At 29.9% G+C, this 18,937-nt stretch overlaps 1 protein-coding gene and 1 pseudogene across 6 annotated transcripts; one reads left to right on the top strand and one right to left on the bottom strand.

Moving 5' to 3' along the window:
* Window positions 1-451: 451 nt before the first annotated feature.
* LOC107026543 (F-box/kelch-repeat protein At3g23880) lies at window positions 452-4,246 on the top strand. Of its 6 annotated transcripts, none has more exons than XR_003579401.1 (3): window positions 452-2,001; window positions 2,448-2,543; window positions 3,905-4,246. XR_003579401.1 is itself a non-coding variant. In XM_015227546.2 (2 exons), the coding sequence occupies exon 1, from the start codon at window positions 560-562 to the stop codon at window positions 1,991-1,993; it is 1,434 nt and encodes a 477-aa protein (XP_015083032.1). In that variant the 5' UTR covers window positions 452-559; the 3' UTR covers window positions 1,994-2,001; window positions 3,905-4,246. The 6 variants fall into 6 exon arrangements, 2 of the variants coding, with proteins under 2 accessions (XP_015083032.1, XP_015083031.1); XR_001457591.2 differs by having other exon boundaries at window positions 2,448-3,124; XR_001457592.2 differs by having other exon boundaries at window positions 452-2,005.
* A 440-nt stretch (window positions 4,247-4,686) lies between these two features.
* LOC107025478 lies at window positions 4,687-6,164 on the bottom strand (annotated as a pseudogene).
* Window positions 6,165-18,937: the final 12,773 nt, after the last annotated feature.

Below are 18,937 nucleotides of genomic sequence, written 5' to 3'. Positions count from 1 at the left end.
TATTTTGTATAATTTTTAAAAATCAAAATATAATTTTTTAAATATTAAATTAATCTAATTCAATTTAAATTCGAAAATCAATCAAATTAACTATAGTAAAACAAAATATATGTCACCAACCAATGTTCCTCAAAAAAGTTTTTTCAAAATCGTGATACTTGGGAAAGCTTAGTCATAAAGGACCATAAATGAAAATATATTAATCAATAAGAATTACGGTTGAATAACAAATACTCTTCCTCCTTAACTAGAGATCTTATATTTGACTCCTTTGGATATGAAATCACTTTTTGTTAGGAAGAGCTTCGCCCAATATGAGATTTTCCGATGCAACTTTGGATTTAGTCAAATTCAAATACAGATAACTTTCGATATAAATTCGAATTTAATCGTGTTTCAACGAGAATATCGAAAAATAAAATAAGATAAATTATCCCATCTTTTTCTTTTGCATACACTTGCGTGTAAATTCCACTTCCTCCTTTAAAGAGGGAAATTCACTCATTCAAGCGACCCCTAGAAAAACTCCATTTTCTGGGAATTTTGAAGCTGAAGAACAATGTCCGATTATCTTCCAAAAGATGTTCTTGTTGAAATTCTATCAAAATTACCATTGAAAACCCTTGTTCAATGCACCACCATATGCAAATCATGGTATTCCATAATCATAAACCCTAATTTCATTTCTCTCCATCACAACACCCACATCAGCACCGCCGGACGCCGTCCTTTACTCTTTGTCCGGCATTATAACATGTTTGATAGGGTTGAACGTTACGCGTTACACTTCGACGATGAAGAGTTAGGAGATTCATCAGATGCCGATTCGTTTGAGGAATATCTTGAGCTGAAATGTCCTGAAAGAAGTCGTAGTGAGTATTTGAGAATTGTTGGTTGTTGTAATGGTCTTATTTGCTTGTCTGATGATTATGATAAGTTTACGGATACTGTGGTTTTATGGAACCCTATAATTCGTAAACATGTGGGTTTGCCGAATCCTAATTTGGGGTATAATGGACGTGGGTCTTGTATTTATGGGTTTGGGTTTGATTGTGTGAAGCATGATTATAAAGTTGTTAGGGTTGTTTATAATAGTACTGCTACTGAGGATTATAAATTGCAGATTCCACCGACGATTGAGTTTCTTGATAAATTGAGGGCTGTTAAATTCTTGGTTCCACCTGGGGTTGAGGTTTACTCTTTGAGTAGTGGGGTTTGGAGGACTATTTCTGATGCGTGCCCTTCTTATATTTTGCATCAAAATCATTCTGTTTCGACTTTTCTTAATGGGGCTGTTCATTGGATTGCATCTCATTCAAGCGATGATGATGATGGTAATGGGAGTAGCAACAATGATTGTAGTTGTAGCAGTAGCAGCAGCAGCGGTAATAGTAAAGATTGTAGTTTTATTGTAGCATTTGATGTGGGGAATGAAAAGTTCAGTGAAATAAGCTTGCCTGATAGTGTTGCTGAGAGAAATGTAATGAAATTGGATGTGATGATTACGGGCACGTCGCTTGCCCTAATTGAGTATGAAAAGTTTTGGCAGAGTGATTATTGCTGGATATGGGTGATGAAAGAGTATGGAGTGGTGAAGTCTTGGAGTAGGCTGCATAATATTGATTTGAGAGGAGGATTCAGGAATGTTGTGGGATTTAGGACTCACGGTGAGTTGTTGATTTCTGCCAGAATGGTCGGAATGGTTTCATACAACCCCAAGAGGAGAAACATAAGCTATCTCGGAATCCATGGCACCAATCGCTCATTCCATGGTGAGCCTTTTTTCGAGAGCCTGGCTTTAGTAGGGAAAGAAGATAGATTTGCGCAGCAGGCAAATTCGACTACTGATGTTGTTCAAGAAATTGGATCTGTACTGAATAATGATCAAGATGGAACTGTACTGGATAATGGTGGAGATGGAACTGTACTGGGTAATGGTGGAGATGGAACTGTACTGGGTAATGGTGAAGATGGAACTGAGGAACATACATGATAGTTAGTGTAGGTAAACAATGTTCATATGATATCAAATAGTAAAACGACCTTATTGAAACATTTTCTAGATCAGTTAATGATTTTTAAAGGTGTCATTTATGCCATTTCATACAATGTCGAGTTCCTATACGAGGAAGTTTAAATGAAAATACTCATGTTTTCCCAAAATGTTTAATCTAACAGCTGTAAGATGGTCGGATTAGACAGTTTGTTGGATTTGTCATTGTTTTTAAGGATAGTCTCTCTAACAATGTAGACTATAAATGGTCAGCGGTCATTTCTTCTTTAAGATGTGATTATTGGAAATTATATATCTGACAAAACATGGCATATTTGCTACTTTGGCTGTTACAAATGATTATATGATATTATCTGATGTGTGCATATTTATTATTTAGTAGTGTGAAATGATCTTTCAAGACTGAAAAGGACTTACATTTTTGGTTCGACAGATCCACTTTGTATAGGGAAAAGGTCTCATAACGGACACCTCAGTGTTTAAATCTAAGGAGGCTTGTTAGTGATCCTAAAATTCTCTGGAGTTTGAGGTATGAGTTTCAGATTTCTAAAGGGGAGTTTGGTGCACATTTTGTCACTGAATCATGGGTAAAATTACCAGTTGTTTTATCAAAGTCTTTTCTGCTTTTCTTTTCTACTTTTTTCCTTTTGGGTGGTGATTCAAGATGCATCATAATGCCCTGCCACACTTCCCCTCCGCCAGGTTAGTGATAGTAAAGGACTTTTTCCATTTATGAAAACTGGAATCTTTTTTCCCGGGATACCCAGGTTCCTCCTGCTGCAACTTCATCCATCTTCCTTTCTGTCCACCTCTCTAAGCATCCTGTCGTGTATCCTGACCCTTCTTCCTGAGTGAGCCCCTGCAGCGTACTGTTTTGTCTGATTTCTCATTGGGCTAAGGGTAAATTGAGCTGAAGAGATTGGTGCAAAGTGTGGGGGGAGATGTCAAGGGAAGCAGTGTTGCTACTTGCTTGTATTAACAAGTTTTTCAGAAATTGGAGTCGTCCACTGCAAAGGACTAATATCTCATTTGACACTTTCTATAAGACTCTGGAGTCTGGACCCATATGACGCAAAGAAATTCAAGACAAGTAGGCCTACTGCCTAATCAGTATGTTGACAAGCCCACTATATCCTTCTTCATTTGGGTCTTTGTTCATGTGTTATTATGTTGTCATGTCTATGCTTATTCTCCTTGGTAATGGTCTAATCATGTTTCGTGACATTTACAAAATCTCTCGCTCTCTCTTGTCAGTTGATAAGGTCTGTAATCCTCAAGGGAGAAGAAGTTGAGAGGGGTGGGGTATGTATACTTGCTAAATAAAAAAAAAACAGTGAGTGGGATATGATTGGTTGGATGCTGTTGGGATGGTTGATTGATTACTGGTGCGGACAGTAAGGGCGGGATAGGGAAACAAGGATTTCACTCTGGAGTTTCTTACTTTTGAGTTTTGCCCAATAAATATGGTGGTTGAGTTACTGAAGCTCCTTCAGCATTTTTTTTTCCGTTGTTATTTGTTACAAAATTTGCATCTGATTTACAGATGATTAGCGGGAATTTAACTTGTCGCTCTTTGCTGATAATGACTGCCTTTTAAGATGTTCTTGTTAATTTGGTTTGAATTAGATTTCATTGACTATTTATAATGAACTTCAGCTTCTGTTACAAATTGTCTGAATCTTTCATGTGATATAAAGTGCATGATGCTAATCTGTTGGTGTCTGATGAGAATGAGCAAACTATTTGAAAGACATTTCCATAAATATTTCATGCAGTGAATAAAAGAAACTTTGTTCTTTAGATATATCTTTTGCTTGGGGTTGATGAATAGTCATAACAGTGTTGGTTCTCCTTGTAGATGTTTTGTCTGATTTAGGCAACTTTTTTCAGGAATACTAGATTCACTATAGTCGAAGGAAGATTTTATCAGAGTGGTTTTACTGGTTCACACCTTGGATTGTCAAGCATCCTTATCATGTGATTCCGGCTTCTGATGTCGCCACCTGATCCAGTGTTCCTATTTTCTTTGTATGGTTAGTAACTGTATTTGCATACTTGACTCTGTATATATCCCACTGAGTGTGTTGTTGTTGCTCTGTATATATCTAGGAAATGAATACTTTTTTTTGTAATCATGAGTCCTGACAGTTTGTTGTCAAAGAAATATATTACTTGTATAAATGTGGGTGTATCTGATGCGTTGTTAACAATGAAATAGAATTACTTACCATATTTACCACTTATAATTTAGGTAGAATTAGTTTACCATATTCTAAGCTCAAGTAACATGTTTTTACTTCCTAATTGGTATTCGATCTCAAGCTTAACACTCTCAACTTAGGAAGAGTTCCCAACCACGTCGTTGAGTTTATTAGCTCCTAAATCAACTCTTTGCAGTTGGCCTAAGTTTTTTCCTTTTAGTTGAAGCTTCTAAGTGTTCCAGTTCTAAAAGTCATTGGAAGAGTACCAGAAAGACTGTTGTGCTGCATATCAAGATTACCGAAACATTGCGGAATTTCTCCCTTTAGATTGTTTCTACCCAAATCTAGAATTTCTAGAGATGTCAAATTATTGCAAATAGACGAAGGGAGCTCTCCACTGAGATTATTATTTGACATTATCACATACTGGAGGGCACTGATATTACCCAAGTATAAAGTCTAAGCAATGAATTTTATGGTAATTCTGAGTCATCATTCAATAGTAGTACGGAGAGATTAAATATTTCAAGAGAAACCACCAATATACAAGAATAAGTACAAAAAGAAATGATACATGTTATCCCGAATTATTTATACAAGCGTTACATACAAAACACAAACACACGAATACTGAAAGTTGGGAACAAAGGGAAAAAGACCGTTGTTAACTATTCACAGCTGCACAGTGCTTCCTAATCTCACCAGCAGAGCCGGTCTTCACTTCAATCTTTCCCATTTTCTCCATTGCTACACCAAATTCGGCATAGAATTGTTTGAGTGATCCTTGTACTAGCTGGTTGATGAATGACTTTGTTGTCGCACTTGTTGTCAAGGCTGCATCAGATTGGAATAGCCCTTTTCTTCTGAGCACTAGCTGGAAGTAGCTCAGATCAAATTTACTGGAACTTCCAGGATCCATTTCGACAATTGTGGTGTTGTCATTGATGGATTTGCATTTCTTCATCTTCAGATTAGCTGCATATTCGCTGTCTAGAGATGGATCTTTTTTGCCCCAAACTCCAGTAAAATTGTATAAACGTGATGAAAATAGAGACTCCAATGGTATGTGCACCTAATTGAAAATTGTACATAGTAACAATGATTTTTGTGAGAGTATGCATAGGATAAGCAGAAATGAGCGCGGATGTACTGATTTAAACTTACCAGACAATAGAACCAAGTCTTTTAGGTCAAGACCCTTGCTGGCAAAAGACGACTGGAGACTGGAAAAGTTACTCGTCGGAGGAGGGATGTTTGCCAAGGCTTCCGAGGCGTTTGATATTCTTCCATCTCTTCTACCAGTTGGAACCTTCCAGTAAGGGCCTCCCTGCATAAAAAGGAAGACAAGATTGAGAACCTATTTTTCAGCCCGCAATATGGTTCAGAGTTTTGTACTTACTGTGACTACAACAGAGTCTCTAGCTACCAAAGCAACAATATCCGCACAAGAGACAACACCAGGGCACTCAGCTTCTACTGCTTTCTTCACACCATCGATGAATGAGAAGCCTCTCAGCGTTTGATTAGGAACTGCTACTTTTTCAGTCTGGTTTTTCGTGCTCGAAGTGAAGTTCAGGAGTACAGAACCATCACAACCCTGTAAAAATCCGATCAACAAATCAGGAAACTACTTTAAGCAATGGTGGTCTTCATGTGAAATGAGGTATTAACTTACCCTGACAAAGCAATCGTGGAAATGCATTCTGAGCAACGCAGCTGCAAGAGATGGAGCATTTGGTATTTGCTTTTGCACATATTCTTGAATTATCTTCTCTGCTTGCGGACAGCTCTTTGCATAGAAGTTGAGCTGCAACTGACCATGGCTAGAACCAGCTATTCCTAGTAGTATACACAACACTAGAAGATTACTTAAATCGCCAAATTTAGCCATTTGAAAGAGCTGTTTTTCTTTGTTGGAGTTGCTACACATATCAACTCCAAACAGAATATATAGGCACATTGCTTTAGCTAACTTGCATTAGTTTAAGAAGAAAAAAAGATTTGTTAGAGTCTATCTCTTTCATTCAATGAAGTTAATATGTCATGATCATATTAGACACTTAAAACAAATAAACACTAATTTGATAATTATCATTATTGTTACCTGCTCCTGGAGATTATAGCTACTTTTATAATGGTGCATCAAAGGTCCAGTTCTCTTGATGCACATTTGACCAGACACATGGCAAGCACATGGAAATACTATCATTTTACTCTTTGAAGGGGTAATTTCTAGCACAAAATTACTTAACTATGAGAATACTAACATAAAAATCACACAACCTGGAAATACTATCATTTTACTCAATTTTTACTCTTTTTTTGTTTAAATTGATGGAAGTAGCTAGAGGCCATTTTCTTATTGTTTTTGTTCACTGTACTAAGAGATAGTATAAGGTATTTGGTATTAGTAGTTCAATGTTTGTATCAAAATATGTAGTATTAGTTCTAAGATGGATGTATTAAAATGTAACAACTTCACCAGAAACCACCAACTTCGAGAGTGATTGTATTTGCTTAGGTATTGTTTTTCCTTATTTTTTTTATGGACAGAATATACCTACACAGCTACTTAGGTATTGGTTCGAGCTAAAAGGTTTACGTGAGGGGTATTTTGGACACAAGTGGATAGAGAATAGTTTTAATTATACCAATTCAAATAATTGAATTCGTATATATTTAAGTACTAGTTTCTGAGCACGTGCTTCACACGTGTGTTTCATGTGAATTTTTATATATACGTTAGAATGACTAAATTTTATGGAAATATATATGTAAAATGTAATGAATAATAAAATGTAACAATTACAAAATAAGAATAAAGATTTACAGTAATAAAACATTCATAGAAAACTAAATTAAGAAGTCTAATAGAGAAAAAAGAAAGACAAATAGAAACAGATTTAAGAAAAAATACAACGTAGACATTATTCTTATAAGATTGATGTATATATGGATGAAAAATAAGTACAAAATTAGTACATAACTCTTTGAGTTCTTATCAATTTCTTCAACATCTTATCAAAATTCAAGAGTCTTCTTCATCTACTTTAACTATAGAATAAAAATAATAGCGTAATAATCTTGGTAGGGGTTTCATGAGATAAAGAAGTTGAATTTATATAGATAGAGTAGAAGGAATATCAAAAGATATCTTAAAGTTTTAATTTAAATATTTGGAGGTTATGAATATGAAAAGATGAGAGTTATGAACATTAAGAGTATAAAAGTTGAATAAGTAATTAGAAAATAATAATAATAAATAAATGAGTAATATATAAAAAAAAGAGTTAGCAAACCACTTAGAAAGAAAAATTAAAGTTCTTATCATGTAATTAAGCATCAACGAATTTAAATTTGTGAAGCTGGAGTAATTCTTTATTATTAATCAAGAGGACATTATCAATATGTGTCTCAATTTTGAAGATTTTCATCCTTTAAATTATTAAATTTCGTTATTTATCATAAAGGATAATACTTTATCCACGTAAATTATATTATTCATGAGAGAGGTTAAGGAAAAAGTTATAAGAAGAGGAAAAGTATAACAATTTAGGTAAAGACTTTTTTTTTTTGAAAAAAAATTATAATTATTATATACATATAGATTATAGATGATAAATATTAATAAATTAGATATTTAATTAGAAATTAATCTTAGGAAGTCTAAAAGTTATTGACATTTAATTAAATTTATACAATCAAATATTTAAATATTTTATAACAATTTAATTTATAGAAGGGGTAAAATTGTAATTCAACTTTCAACTTTTTTAATTCATGCTTTTAGTAATATATGATAATAAAATTTCATCCATAACATTGGTGTCAAGGTGGATGAACTATAATTTTGTATAAACTTCATAGATTGATGGGAAAGGTCTGAAAATACCCTTCATTCACCTATTTTGCTAAAATACCCCTTCACTCACCAGTATGACTCACTTTTACCCTTCAAACTTGAATGGTTAGTTTGTTTGCTCTTTTTTGGCCTAATTTTGAATTGCGATTGCATCCAATTTCTTTGGAAAATAGTCACTATTGATTATCGTTATAGCCCTCAAGTAATTGCTTATTTTTTCACTCTACATAAGTTATTGTTATAGCCCACAATTAATTAAACCTAAGTCATTGATATCAATATTAGACATGTGACAATTGACTTTCATTCAAGAAATGATTTGAGAAAATAAAGATGATAGTTAAACCCCTATTCTATCAATATGGTTCTTCTAACACTATAAGAAATGATTCCTAAATATTGATAAGGTAAATTAAAGTTAAATATGGATAAGATATTAATAGTACTACTCACGTGACATATTGTACAATATAAGTATTACCTCTGGTTGAGTGAAATCTCTTTTGTAGATTAAAAATTGGTTTCACATTTTAAAATTTTGAAATCCCATATCCTTCTTATTAGAAAACTTGTACGCGCTTTGCACGGTATAATAATAATTTAGAATGATTTTTTCATAAATTAAGTATTGTTATAAACATATTTGTATTACAGTGAATGTCTAATTATGTGTAGTCCTTTCAGGATATGGTTAGAAATCATACTTGGGGACCAAGTTAGATTTCCCCTATAAATAAAGGAGTTTTCCTTTATTGTAAGCTAGTTCTCAGAACGTGCACGTTTGTCCCCTAACTGATATTAGAAAAGTTAATTTATATAGCTAAGTTCAAATCTAAGTCCTTTCATATGTAAGTTTGACATAAGAATATAACTCTGCACAAAATATAACATGAAAATCTTGTGTTAGATGTTGGAGGTTTGACATTTTAAATACTTCATGAACATTTTTTATTTTATTATATCAGAGGAATTAATATTTTTTAATTACTAAACATAAGTTTCAATAATCAATAAAGAAATTGTCTATAAAAAAAAATATAGTATAAGGAAAAATATTGCAAAATATTTGGGCGGTGTACCATCAAATTTATAGAAAAAATTATACAAACGAAAAAAAAGAAGTAAATAAAGACATGACATCCATAATAAAAGACATCACATTAAAATATATAGACAAAAATATTTTCATACTAATTGAATTACATTTTCTTAGAAATCGACTTATTGTAGACAAAACATATCATATGTATAAAAACTATAATTATATAATAATAATAAAAAAGATAAACAGAAAAGAATGCATGAATATATTAAGAATAAATATACACTATATTTCTTGAACTATATATATATATATATATATATATATATATATGCTAAAACAATATTATTCAACGTACATTTAGTCAATTTTTTACTATACATTATTTTTTTATTTTTTTTTACTTTTGCACTTTTTTTTTTTACCTCTTGTAACAGTTAAGTACATGAATTTTTAAACATTTTAGATTACATATAAAAACGAAAAAGTTCAAATATGTTGTTTTAAAAAGATAAATGATTATCAAATAATGGATAAGACATAATTATTATTCTATGGGATTTAACATGTTTATCCTCAAAATAATTAATAATAAATACAAAATGTGATTAGCTTTACTATATATATTCTAAAGATAGAAGAATTGATGAATACAAAAATACAGTAATCAATTACGAAGTTATATTTAAAAACTCAAAATGATGGAGATATGAAAAATAAAAATTCACTTACAACTTCATATTGGAGTATATTCATCTTGTAACTATCATAATTGACATATTTCTCGACAAAAAGAAGATGAATATGCATGAAATTTTAAACAATACAAAAAAATAAAATAGTAAGAATTCTTATAATTACAAACTGGTAATGAAAAATTTACAACTGATGTAGACTAACGTAACCTAATGAAAATGTATGATGATCACAAAATTGAGTAAAAGAAGGAATATATATAAGTGTGTTAGATAGACTCTTTATTATCCCTAATTATCTTAAAAATAAAATTGAAAGGTTATTAGACTCTTCATTATCTATATTTAATTAGTACATGAATATACGATGCATTAAGATCTTGTTTGATGCATAAATTTAAATATAACTATTACTTAATATGTAATTAATTAAATTGATATTAATATTAATTTATTTTTAAGGTAAAATAAAAATAAAATGATAATTCAACTTTGACATTAGGAACTTCCCTCTTATAATAATATATAATATGATATGATCTATGAATCCTGAATATACGTTAAGATGATGAATAAAAAATTTCTTTTCTCCCTACTTTCTTTTTATTATTTTATATTATTTAATAACATTTTAATTTTATCAGCACGAGGTTCTACCATCTAAAGAATGGAGAAAGACGTGCACAACAACTAAAGTCACGCATGCCTTCTCAAGACTTCTGCTCATGTGTTTGGATATTATTGGGCCTGATAATCCTTTTGTTATTTTTACTTGATTTATCTAGCTTAAATATTACTTATGAATATTTAATGTAATTCTTTATGCAGATATTTTGGCACAAGGTATGATCTATTAAACTATACTACTAACTATTAATATTGATTATGATAAATCAGTAATCTCACTTTTATATGTAATTATAATATATGATCATATTAATGATTATTAGAAGTAATAAAATTACAATTATCTTGAAAGATTGATGATGAGCTTTATTGTGAATAAGATTATGAATTTAAGTTCCATCACATCATAAGAATACGACAATGGATTCATGTCTAATCCTATTAAGAGAGGCGAAGACATCAGGTTCAAGTCTTAGTGCACTATAATGATAAAATATTGATTTGAAGTCCCATCAATTTATGTTAGTTTGTCTAATTAAGAAGCAACATATAAATTGTAAATGCTCCTAGTGAATGTTTCTAAAGGTTAGAGTCTACGAGATGCATGAAGCATGATTGACTAATCAAATCTAACTAAAAGGGGAGGGTCAAAGAATCAAAATGATCATAATAAGAAGTCAATGAGCTCTTGAAGAGCTTACGACATAAAACTTCACGAAACCTCATGAGAGGGGTACGTACCTGAAAATAATGAAGTGATGAGATCTCAATAAGTTATGTCGTATTATGAATTGATACAAAACGATATATTGTTAACAATATCTTTGATACAATAGCGTCCATCTTGGTAAGCGTAAAAACTTATTTGACTTGCAATCTAGGCACTAGAAGATGTCATACATTTAATATTGGATGCTTATATAATTGATATGAAAATATCCAATGGTTAAAAATTTAAAGCATATACACGTTTTTGAAAAACTTGTTTATAATCCTCATAAGGATTAAATAGATTCAAAATGCATAAAGCATATACAAGTATTGTCATGCAAGTTGACGACTAGAATTGAAACTCTTGAAGAGCTTTCAAAAGGCAATAGATTATTTGCTTAAAGAAGTTGAAGTAAGAAACTTGTATAAATATTTGATCCTGAAGGGTTTATTCATAAAAGGAGATAGAAGGAAACATATTTCGTCAAAGTTTTTCTACACACATGAGCTCCCAAAAATGGTGATATCAACATGCAACAAGTTTATTCAAGTAATACTATACTTGATTTATTCACCAAGTCTCTACCAACTACAAATTTCAAGAAGATGGTACACGTGCTTGGAAACGGAGATTCAAGTTTGTGGATTGATGTTCTTATTAGGGGAAGTTAATACGTGATGTACTTTTTTCCCCTCACAAGGTTTTGTTCCATTAAGTTTTCCTTGTAAGGTTTTTAATGAGGCATTCATAATGCGTATTATTAGATATGTGTACTCTTTTTCTTTCATTAGATTTTTTCCACTGGTTTTTATCTAGTAAAATTTTAACGAGGCACATAATCTACCGACATTCAAGGGGGTGTTATAATCATATTTGTATTATAGTGAATGTCAAATTATGTGGAGTCATTTTAGAATATGGTTACAAATCTTACTTGGGGACCAAGTTAGATTTTCTCTATGAATAAAGGAATTTTCTTTCATCGTAAATAAGATCCACGAATTCTGAATATACTTTAAGATGAATCAAAAGTCTTTTTTCTTCTTTCTACTTTCTTCTCATTGTTTTATATTATTTCATAATAGTATTAATATTTTTTATTTATTTTAATAAAAGTTGCGACTTGTTTTTCCTCTTAAATAATTATTTACTTCTCTTTTAATTCTAGCATTTATGGGTTGTAGTTATGTATGCATAAATGCTGATTGTAAACTGGATATTATGAATTATTTATCTTTTTCAATATTTTTTTAACCGAGTAAGTAAAAGGAAGAAATAGGAAGAAAAAATCAAAAAATAATAAATAAATAAATAAAAATGTTGACCACAAAGAGTTGTCAGAATAGATTTTTTTTATCCTTTAGCTTATTTTCTTATTAATAGTGGATAGTAGATTCTTTAAAATAACTAAATGAAAACAATAGTGAAAATATCAATAGAAAATGCAAAAAAAATAATTATGAATGTTTATTATAGAAAAGCATGATATCACCTTATATATGCTTAATTTTTTGTGTATATACCTACCATATAGATAATAAAAAATGTAATAAGAAATAAAAATAATTGATGGACAATGCATCAATTTTTCCTTAATAATATTGAGTCACTTACTATATAGAATAAATATAAAATTGAACACTTCCACTTTTATAATCAAAAACATCTTTTAACTATATGCAAACTTAAATTACATCCTTATAATATTTTTTTGACAAAAAAAAAAACCATCCTCTAAGTATTTGAAAATTAACAATTTTCATTCTTCGGTTAGATATCGTCAAAAAATTAAGGAATCCTACAGAAACATGAGCAGTTCATGTGATTATATTTTCCTGCATGATCTTATTACCTCCTATAAGAAATTTATGAAACAAAACAATAAAAATCTTAGACACTATTGCTTACTGAAAAAAAGTGTTCCAAAGGTGTGAGGATACATCATCTTCTCTTTTTCTCATTTAGAAATGGAAAGAAGTTGAGGCTTAATTATGTTTACTTTTTTTCAAAGTCAAATTGTGTTTACATCAATAAACTTTGGGTCAATGATATTGAAGTGATCAAAATATTGATTATGTCTCGCATTTGAGTTTCATTTCTACATTATTAAAAGCGAAAATCTCCAACAAAAGTCGATGCTTCCATATTCAATTAAGAAAACATATTTCAAGTAGAAGTATTTTTAATATAAAAAATAGAAGAGAAAAGTTATACAAAATCATATACAAATCACTATCCCTTTTTTGTATTTACATGAAAAATAAATGAAAAAAAACCTGTCAAATTAAAGGATTTTGCATAATGCTAAACTCAATCACCAAAAAAGTTTACGATAATATTTTTGGCATATCTAAGAATAATAATTACAAAGGAATGACTTGATTTTTGGGGGATTTCTAATAAATTCAAGTAGAAGGATGAAAATTGTGTACTTTTATTAATTGAAGGATATTTTCTGTTAAGAATGATTTTTAAGAATGTAATTTAAATTTGAGGTATAATTAAAGGATGATTTTAACCTAAAACTCCACTTTTTTTTCAAACAAAAAGGCATCATCTACATTTATAAGTACATGATAAAAATTGAGATGAATTACCCAACTTCTAACTACCATTAATATAAAAAAGAAGTTATCAATTTACTTGAATGCTATCTTTATTAAGAAAAAAATTAAAAAACCACAGCTAGTGAATTGCTTAACTCTAGCACCACTCATACCAATTATTCCAAATGAATAATGCATGCTATTAATTTTACGAGCCAATACAAATGATTTATTTATAATAGTAGACTTCTTATTTTCTTTTTAATTTTTGTTATGAAATTAACTCTGCCTACATCTTTTAGCATTAATCTTCAAAATAGTTTTCAAAGTTACACAATATCAATGACTAATCTTGTTCTTGAACAAATTTAATCAAAGAAAATTATACATTATAAAACAAACAAGTATGAAGAAATTTTGAGTATTTTAGAAATGGTAAAAATATATTGTACAAATTTAGATAAAAAAGCAATGCATCATGTGAATTCATGTATCGTAAAAACATATATAATTTTCCTCAAAGAACAGTGTATCATGTGTTGTGAATTTGTGTAAAACATATGCAATTTTCCTCAAAGAACAAAGCATTATTATTGTGAATTGTGTACCATTAAAATATAAGAGATAAAAATTAAATCAAATAAGAAAAATGTATGTTATCACTGGATCACTTACTTTGTTTAATAAGATAAAAGTCTTGCATTGATTATACGAAGAACGAAGAAATTTTTCATTGATGAAAACTAGGAATGACAGTAGGGTGGGTTGGGATGAGGCAAACTTGACCTGTCAAGATTTTGACCCGCCTTATCATGCCCCGCTTAACATTATTTAAAAATTTGTCCATGTCCTAAGCCACCCGCTAAGACTTGCCTCACCTCATTTATGTTTTTTTACATTTTTTTCTATATTTTTACATTGAAGAATAAATTTTCATTCAACTTTTTTTGATAAACTTTTTAAGTTTAACACTAGTACTGTGATTATTCTATAAATATCTGTTAAGATTATAATATTTCATTAAAAACATTCTTTGCTGGTAATAATTAATTACAATATATCAAAATGGATTCATAATTCAAAACGTACCAAACAGTTTCATCGTGTAGTGACTTTGATATTTGCATCATTGAAAATATATTCAAAAGATATAGTTTTGGCTAGCCAATTTCAGAAGTATCTTTACTATTTTCGCGAGAAAATAAAAATATAACTTGTTACCTGCCCTGCCCCGTTACATATTTTAAATAAATATTTTTTATCTGCCCCACTCTGTCCTGCTCTATATACATATTCCCCTGGCCTGCCCTGTTTAGGATGTGGCCTGCCCTTCTTTGTCCTGCTCCAATTGTCATCCCTAATGAGAACATGTCATTTCAGAATATTTGGGAATATTATGATTGGACGGATAAATTTGAATCCATTTTGAGGGATTGAGATAGAAATGAATTAAGAAGAAGAAAAAGGGAAGAGAAACAAGTTAAATGGAATTAATAAATCAAATAAGAAATACGAAAAAAAGATTAAATAATTATTGAAGGTGTGATATACTTTGATATGTCGTCATTAAATATATCTTGTCAAATATTTCCTTTGTTATATTTTGAAAAAAGAATATAGAATGTTTTATAAAAATTAAAACTAGATAAATCAATAAATGTAGTGAATATATATTATAATAATTAGGGGGAAATGTTTAAATATATCAAAACTTTGAAAAGGACTTTTTACCCGTTGCACTATTTAATAGTGTATTTTAAAGATATATACATGAACATGATAAATATTGCATAATTATAAATAATAGTGTGTCCACGTGAGCACATATATATATCTTTAAAATATACTATTAAATAGTACAAGATGATAAAAAACCCTCCATAAACTTTGGTATCGTAACAACAAATTCAGCCAAAGTTAATATATTTTTCAAATCATTTTCTCTAATAATTAAGCACAAGTCAGTTGATTCAAATAGTCATAACGAAGTTATAAATCACAATAATAAGTTATCTTACTTATTTCATAAAGATTCAAACATTACTTTATTTGTAAATTATAATTTAATTTGTATCTACTTTTTATAATTATTTTTTGAAAATGTATTAAATACAACCTCTTTATCTTTATAAGATAGGGCATGATTATATGTATCTTACGCTTTTCAGACTTCATTTATAAGATTATATTATGTGGTGTTGTTATTTATTGAAGAGTAAGGAGTCAAGAACATATTTAAATTATCTCATTTTATTGAGTTTCAAACTTAAATTATTGAGAATGTAAGTTTATACCTAGTCACTCATTATTTTGACAAACACACCGCCAATAGTTTAGGTTGAAACTCAAAAAAAGAAGATAATTTAAATATATTTTTGACATTTATTCCCTTAACATAATATTATCTATACCTAATTTTAGTGGAAATTGGGTTGAGCTTGACTCAATAAAATTTACTTTGGGCTCAAATAGGCTAAATAAGTCATAATTCATAAGATTTAACCGGTTTAATCTCAATAATTTTAGTAAAATTACATAATTCTCATAGTGTTAAGAATAATTATACCCTATCCCTTAAAATTATAGGATCTCGGATACATCAGAAAACTTGCAGATACATAGCTCACGGGATGTATTCGAGAGAGATAATGTATCAGAGAGATTTTTTCTTAAATTTTTTTAAAGGAAAAAGACATAAATTCCCCATTTAACTTGTATCGAAAAGTCAATTACACACTTTAACTATTAAGACGACACATTACACACTATTCTTGTTCAAAGTGTAATTAATATCACCTCAAAATTGACATGAAAATAAAATTTAAAACAAAAAATAAATTAGGTGCGTTTGAGGTTGAAAATAAAGTCAAAAAGTAATTATTTTTTAACCCATAGCCCCTATTTTCTCCTTTTTCATGTTCCTCTTCTCTTATTTTCCTACAAAAAATTTCTTTCTTCAATTTTTTCTTTGCACAATTTGTCGCGTAATTACATTTTTCTTATCAAAATTTTACAATATTCACTTCATTTCATCAATTTACCGAGAAAAAGTAATTTTTTAATTCAAATTTTACAATAATTCTAAAAATTTGAGACTTCCACTTTCACCTTAAAATTTTCAGCAAAATACAAGCAAAGCTTCAACATTAACACCCCAAGTATACTTGTAGCCTGAAGGCATTCATATACATACACGCAGTTGCATTTTTTTTTAAAGTTTAAAATTGTTTTCTTTTCATTTGTGTATTCATATATTATATGTTCATGTTCACACAGTCACTTGCCTTATTTGTTCGTTGTTCAGATCTTAGAGCACAAAGCTTACTCAAACGTCATGAATCTAAAAAATAAAGTTCATTGAAACGTCATTAGATTCATGTTGAAGCTTTGAGGTAGTCGAAACACTTGCAACAAAAATTAAAAGGAAAAAATTGAAATAGGATAAGGTAAAAGGGTTTGCTTCGGTGTTCGTCAATGACTGATTTGGAGTTTTGAATAGCTGTTTGTGGTGGCTTAGGTATTTGTTTGGTGCTTGTTCTTTGTCAGAGATGAATTGGCTGTCGAGAAAAGGGTTATAGGTTGATTTTTCTTTGCCAGAGAAGACAAAGAGAATTATAATATAAATTCAAATTAATAATTTTTCTAGTCAGATCAGGGGGAAAAGTGGGTAGGATTTAGATTGAAAGAAGATATGGTTATTTGAGAATTTTAATAATTTGTTTAGGAATTAATTTGTGTAAAATAAAGTTAATAAAGAAAAGTTAATTAATAAAGAAAAGAAAATAAAAAATATAAAAAATCATAATTTGTAATGTGGTGCTGATGAGACGTTGACGTGACAGCAAGTGTAATACAACGCCTACTATGAGAGTGTTGGTGTGCGTCTCAAGGTAATATTAAATTCACTTTTAAATAATAAGGGTGTGTAAATGGTTGTAACAATAGTTGAAGCGTGAAACTGGCTTTTCAATACAAGTAAAAAGACTTAGGTAATTCTCATAATGTTAAGAAGTAACTATACCCTATTCCTTAAAATTATAGGTACTCGGATAAAGAGTCTTAAAACGGGTTGAAATTGAAGATTAAATTAGACCCATCGATCAATTGAGGGTTCTTTTAAATTGTATTAAGATTTGATTGAGTTGAAATTAAACCCAATTCAAATTATCTTGAGTTTAATCCTTAAAATTCTGAACGAATTGAACAAATTATCGATATTTTGGCTTATTTTAACACCCTACGTTGTATGCATTTTAAGACTTGAGATATCTGTGTCTAAAATAGTACTTTAGGCATAATATGATAGAGAAAAATGTTAAGTAATGTTTGAAAAGTAGTTACATTTGCAAATAACATAAAATGATAGTAATAATTATAATAAAATCTACCATAAGGCACAACTAAAATAATAACAGGCAATTTACAAAAATTTCACGAATTTAGAAGCTAATTACTTAGATTCACATAAATTTATAATATTACGAATCTTAACATATTTTAGACTTCACAGACATATTTAGCGCATTCAAATACATGTATCTTGAATTTATAGAGTCAAATTCAAGTATAATTTATTCTCGAGAGATTAATGTGATAAAAAAAGTAATATCAAATAAAATAATTTAACAAATTCTTTTTTTAATTAAAACTTTTTTTCTTGTGCCTTTGTGAATCACCACACTAGAACATAAAATAAAGTAAACATCAGAGTGTGAACAAAAAAATGTTTCCTCCTTTTTCTTTTTTTTTTTAATCTTTTTTGCAAAATCCTTCCCGCGTGAAATAGTATTACTTACCATATTTATTTACTCAAAAGTATAATTAGTTATACCATATATAAATCCTAATTACACTATAACAAGACAACTAGTAATTTTTCCATTCACAATCCTACTAGTATTGTTACTTTTATTTCATAAATACCAATTCAACGCTCTCAAACTATCAAACACAAGCTGAAATTTTTCCCTCTACCAGTCACAAATAATGGAAAGGAGTGGTCGCACTGCCTGCGCAGTATCTTTTGTTCAACGTCTGCAGTTACACCCTCGTATTTTCGCCCAATTCGAACGAGCGATGAACGATTATTCAACTCAAAAGTTGGATATTGCTCATCTGGTTTCTGAATTGGAAACTCTTTTCCAATTCCACCCAGATTTTCTAACTGGCTATAGAATTTTCTTGCCGCCACACTTGAGAGCAACATTGCCTTCCCCTCCACCGCAGTCGCCAAAGAAG

This window comes from Solanum pennellii, chromosome 7, assembly GCF_001406875.1.
Source record: "Solanum pennellii chromosome 7, SPENNV200".
Classification (NCBI taxonomy): Eukaryota; Viridiplantae; Streptophyta; class Magnoliopsida; order Solanales; family Solanaceae; genus Solanum; species Solanum pennellii.
The sequence above is the reverse complement of the archived record's forward strand: the minus strand, read 5'-3'. Positions and strand labels throughout refer to the sequence as shown.

Excerpts from the sequence above, each read along its gene's own strand:
- LOC107026543 (XM_015227546.2), top strand. The coding sequence starts at position 560 with ATGTCCGATTATCTTCCAAAAGATGTTCTTGTTGAAATTCTATCAAAA.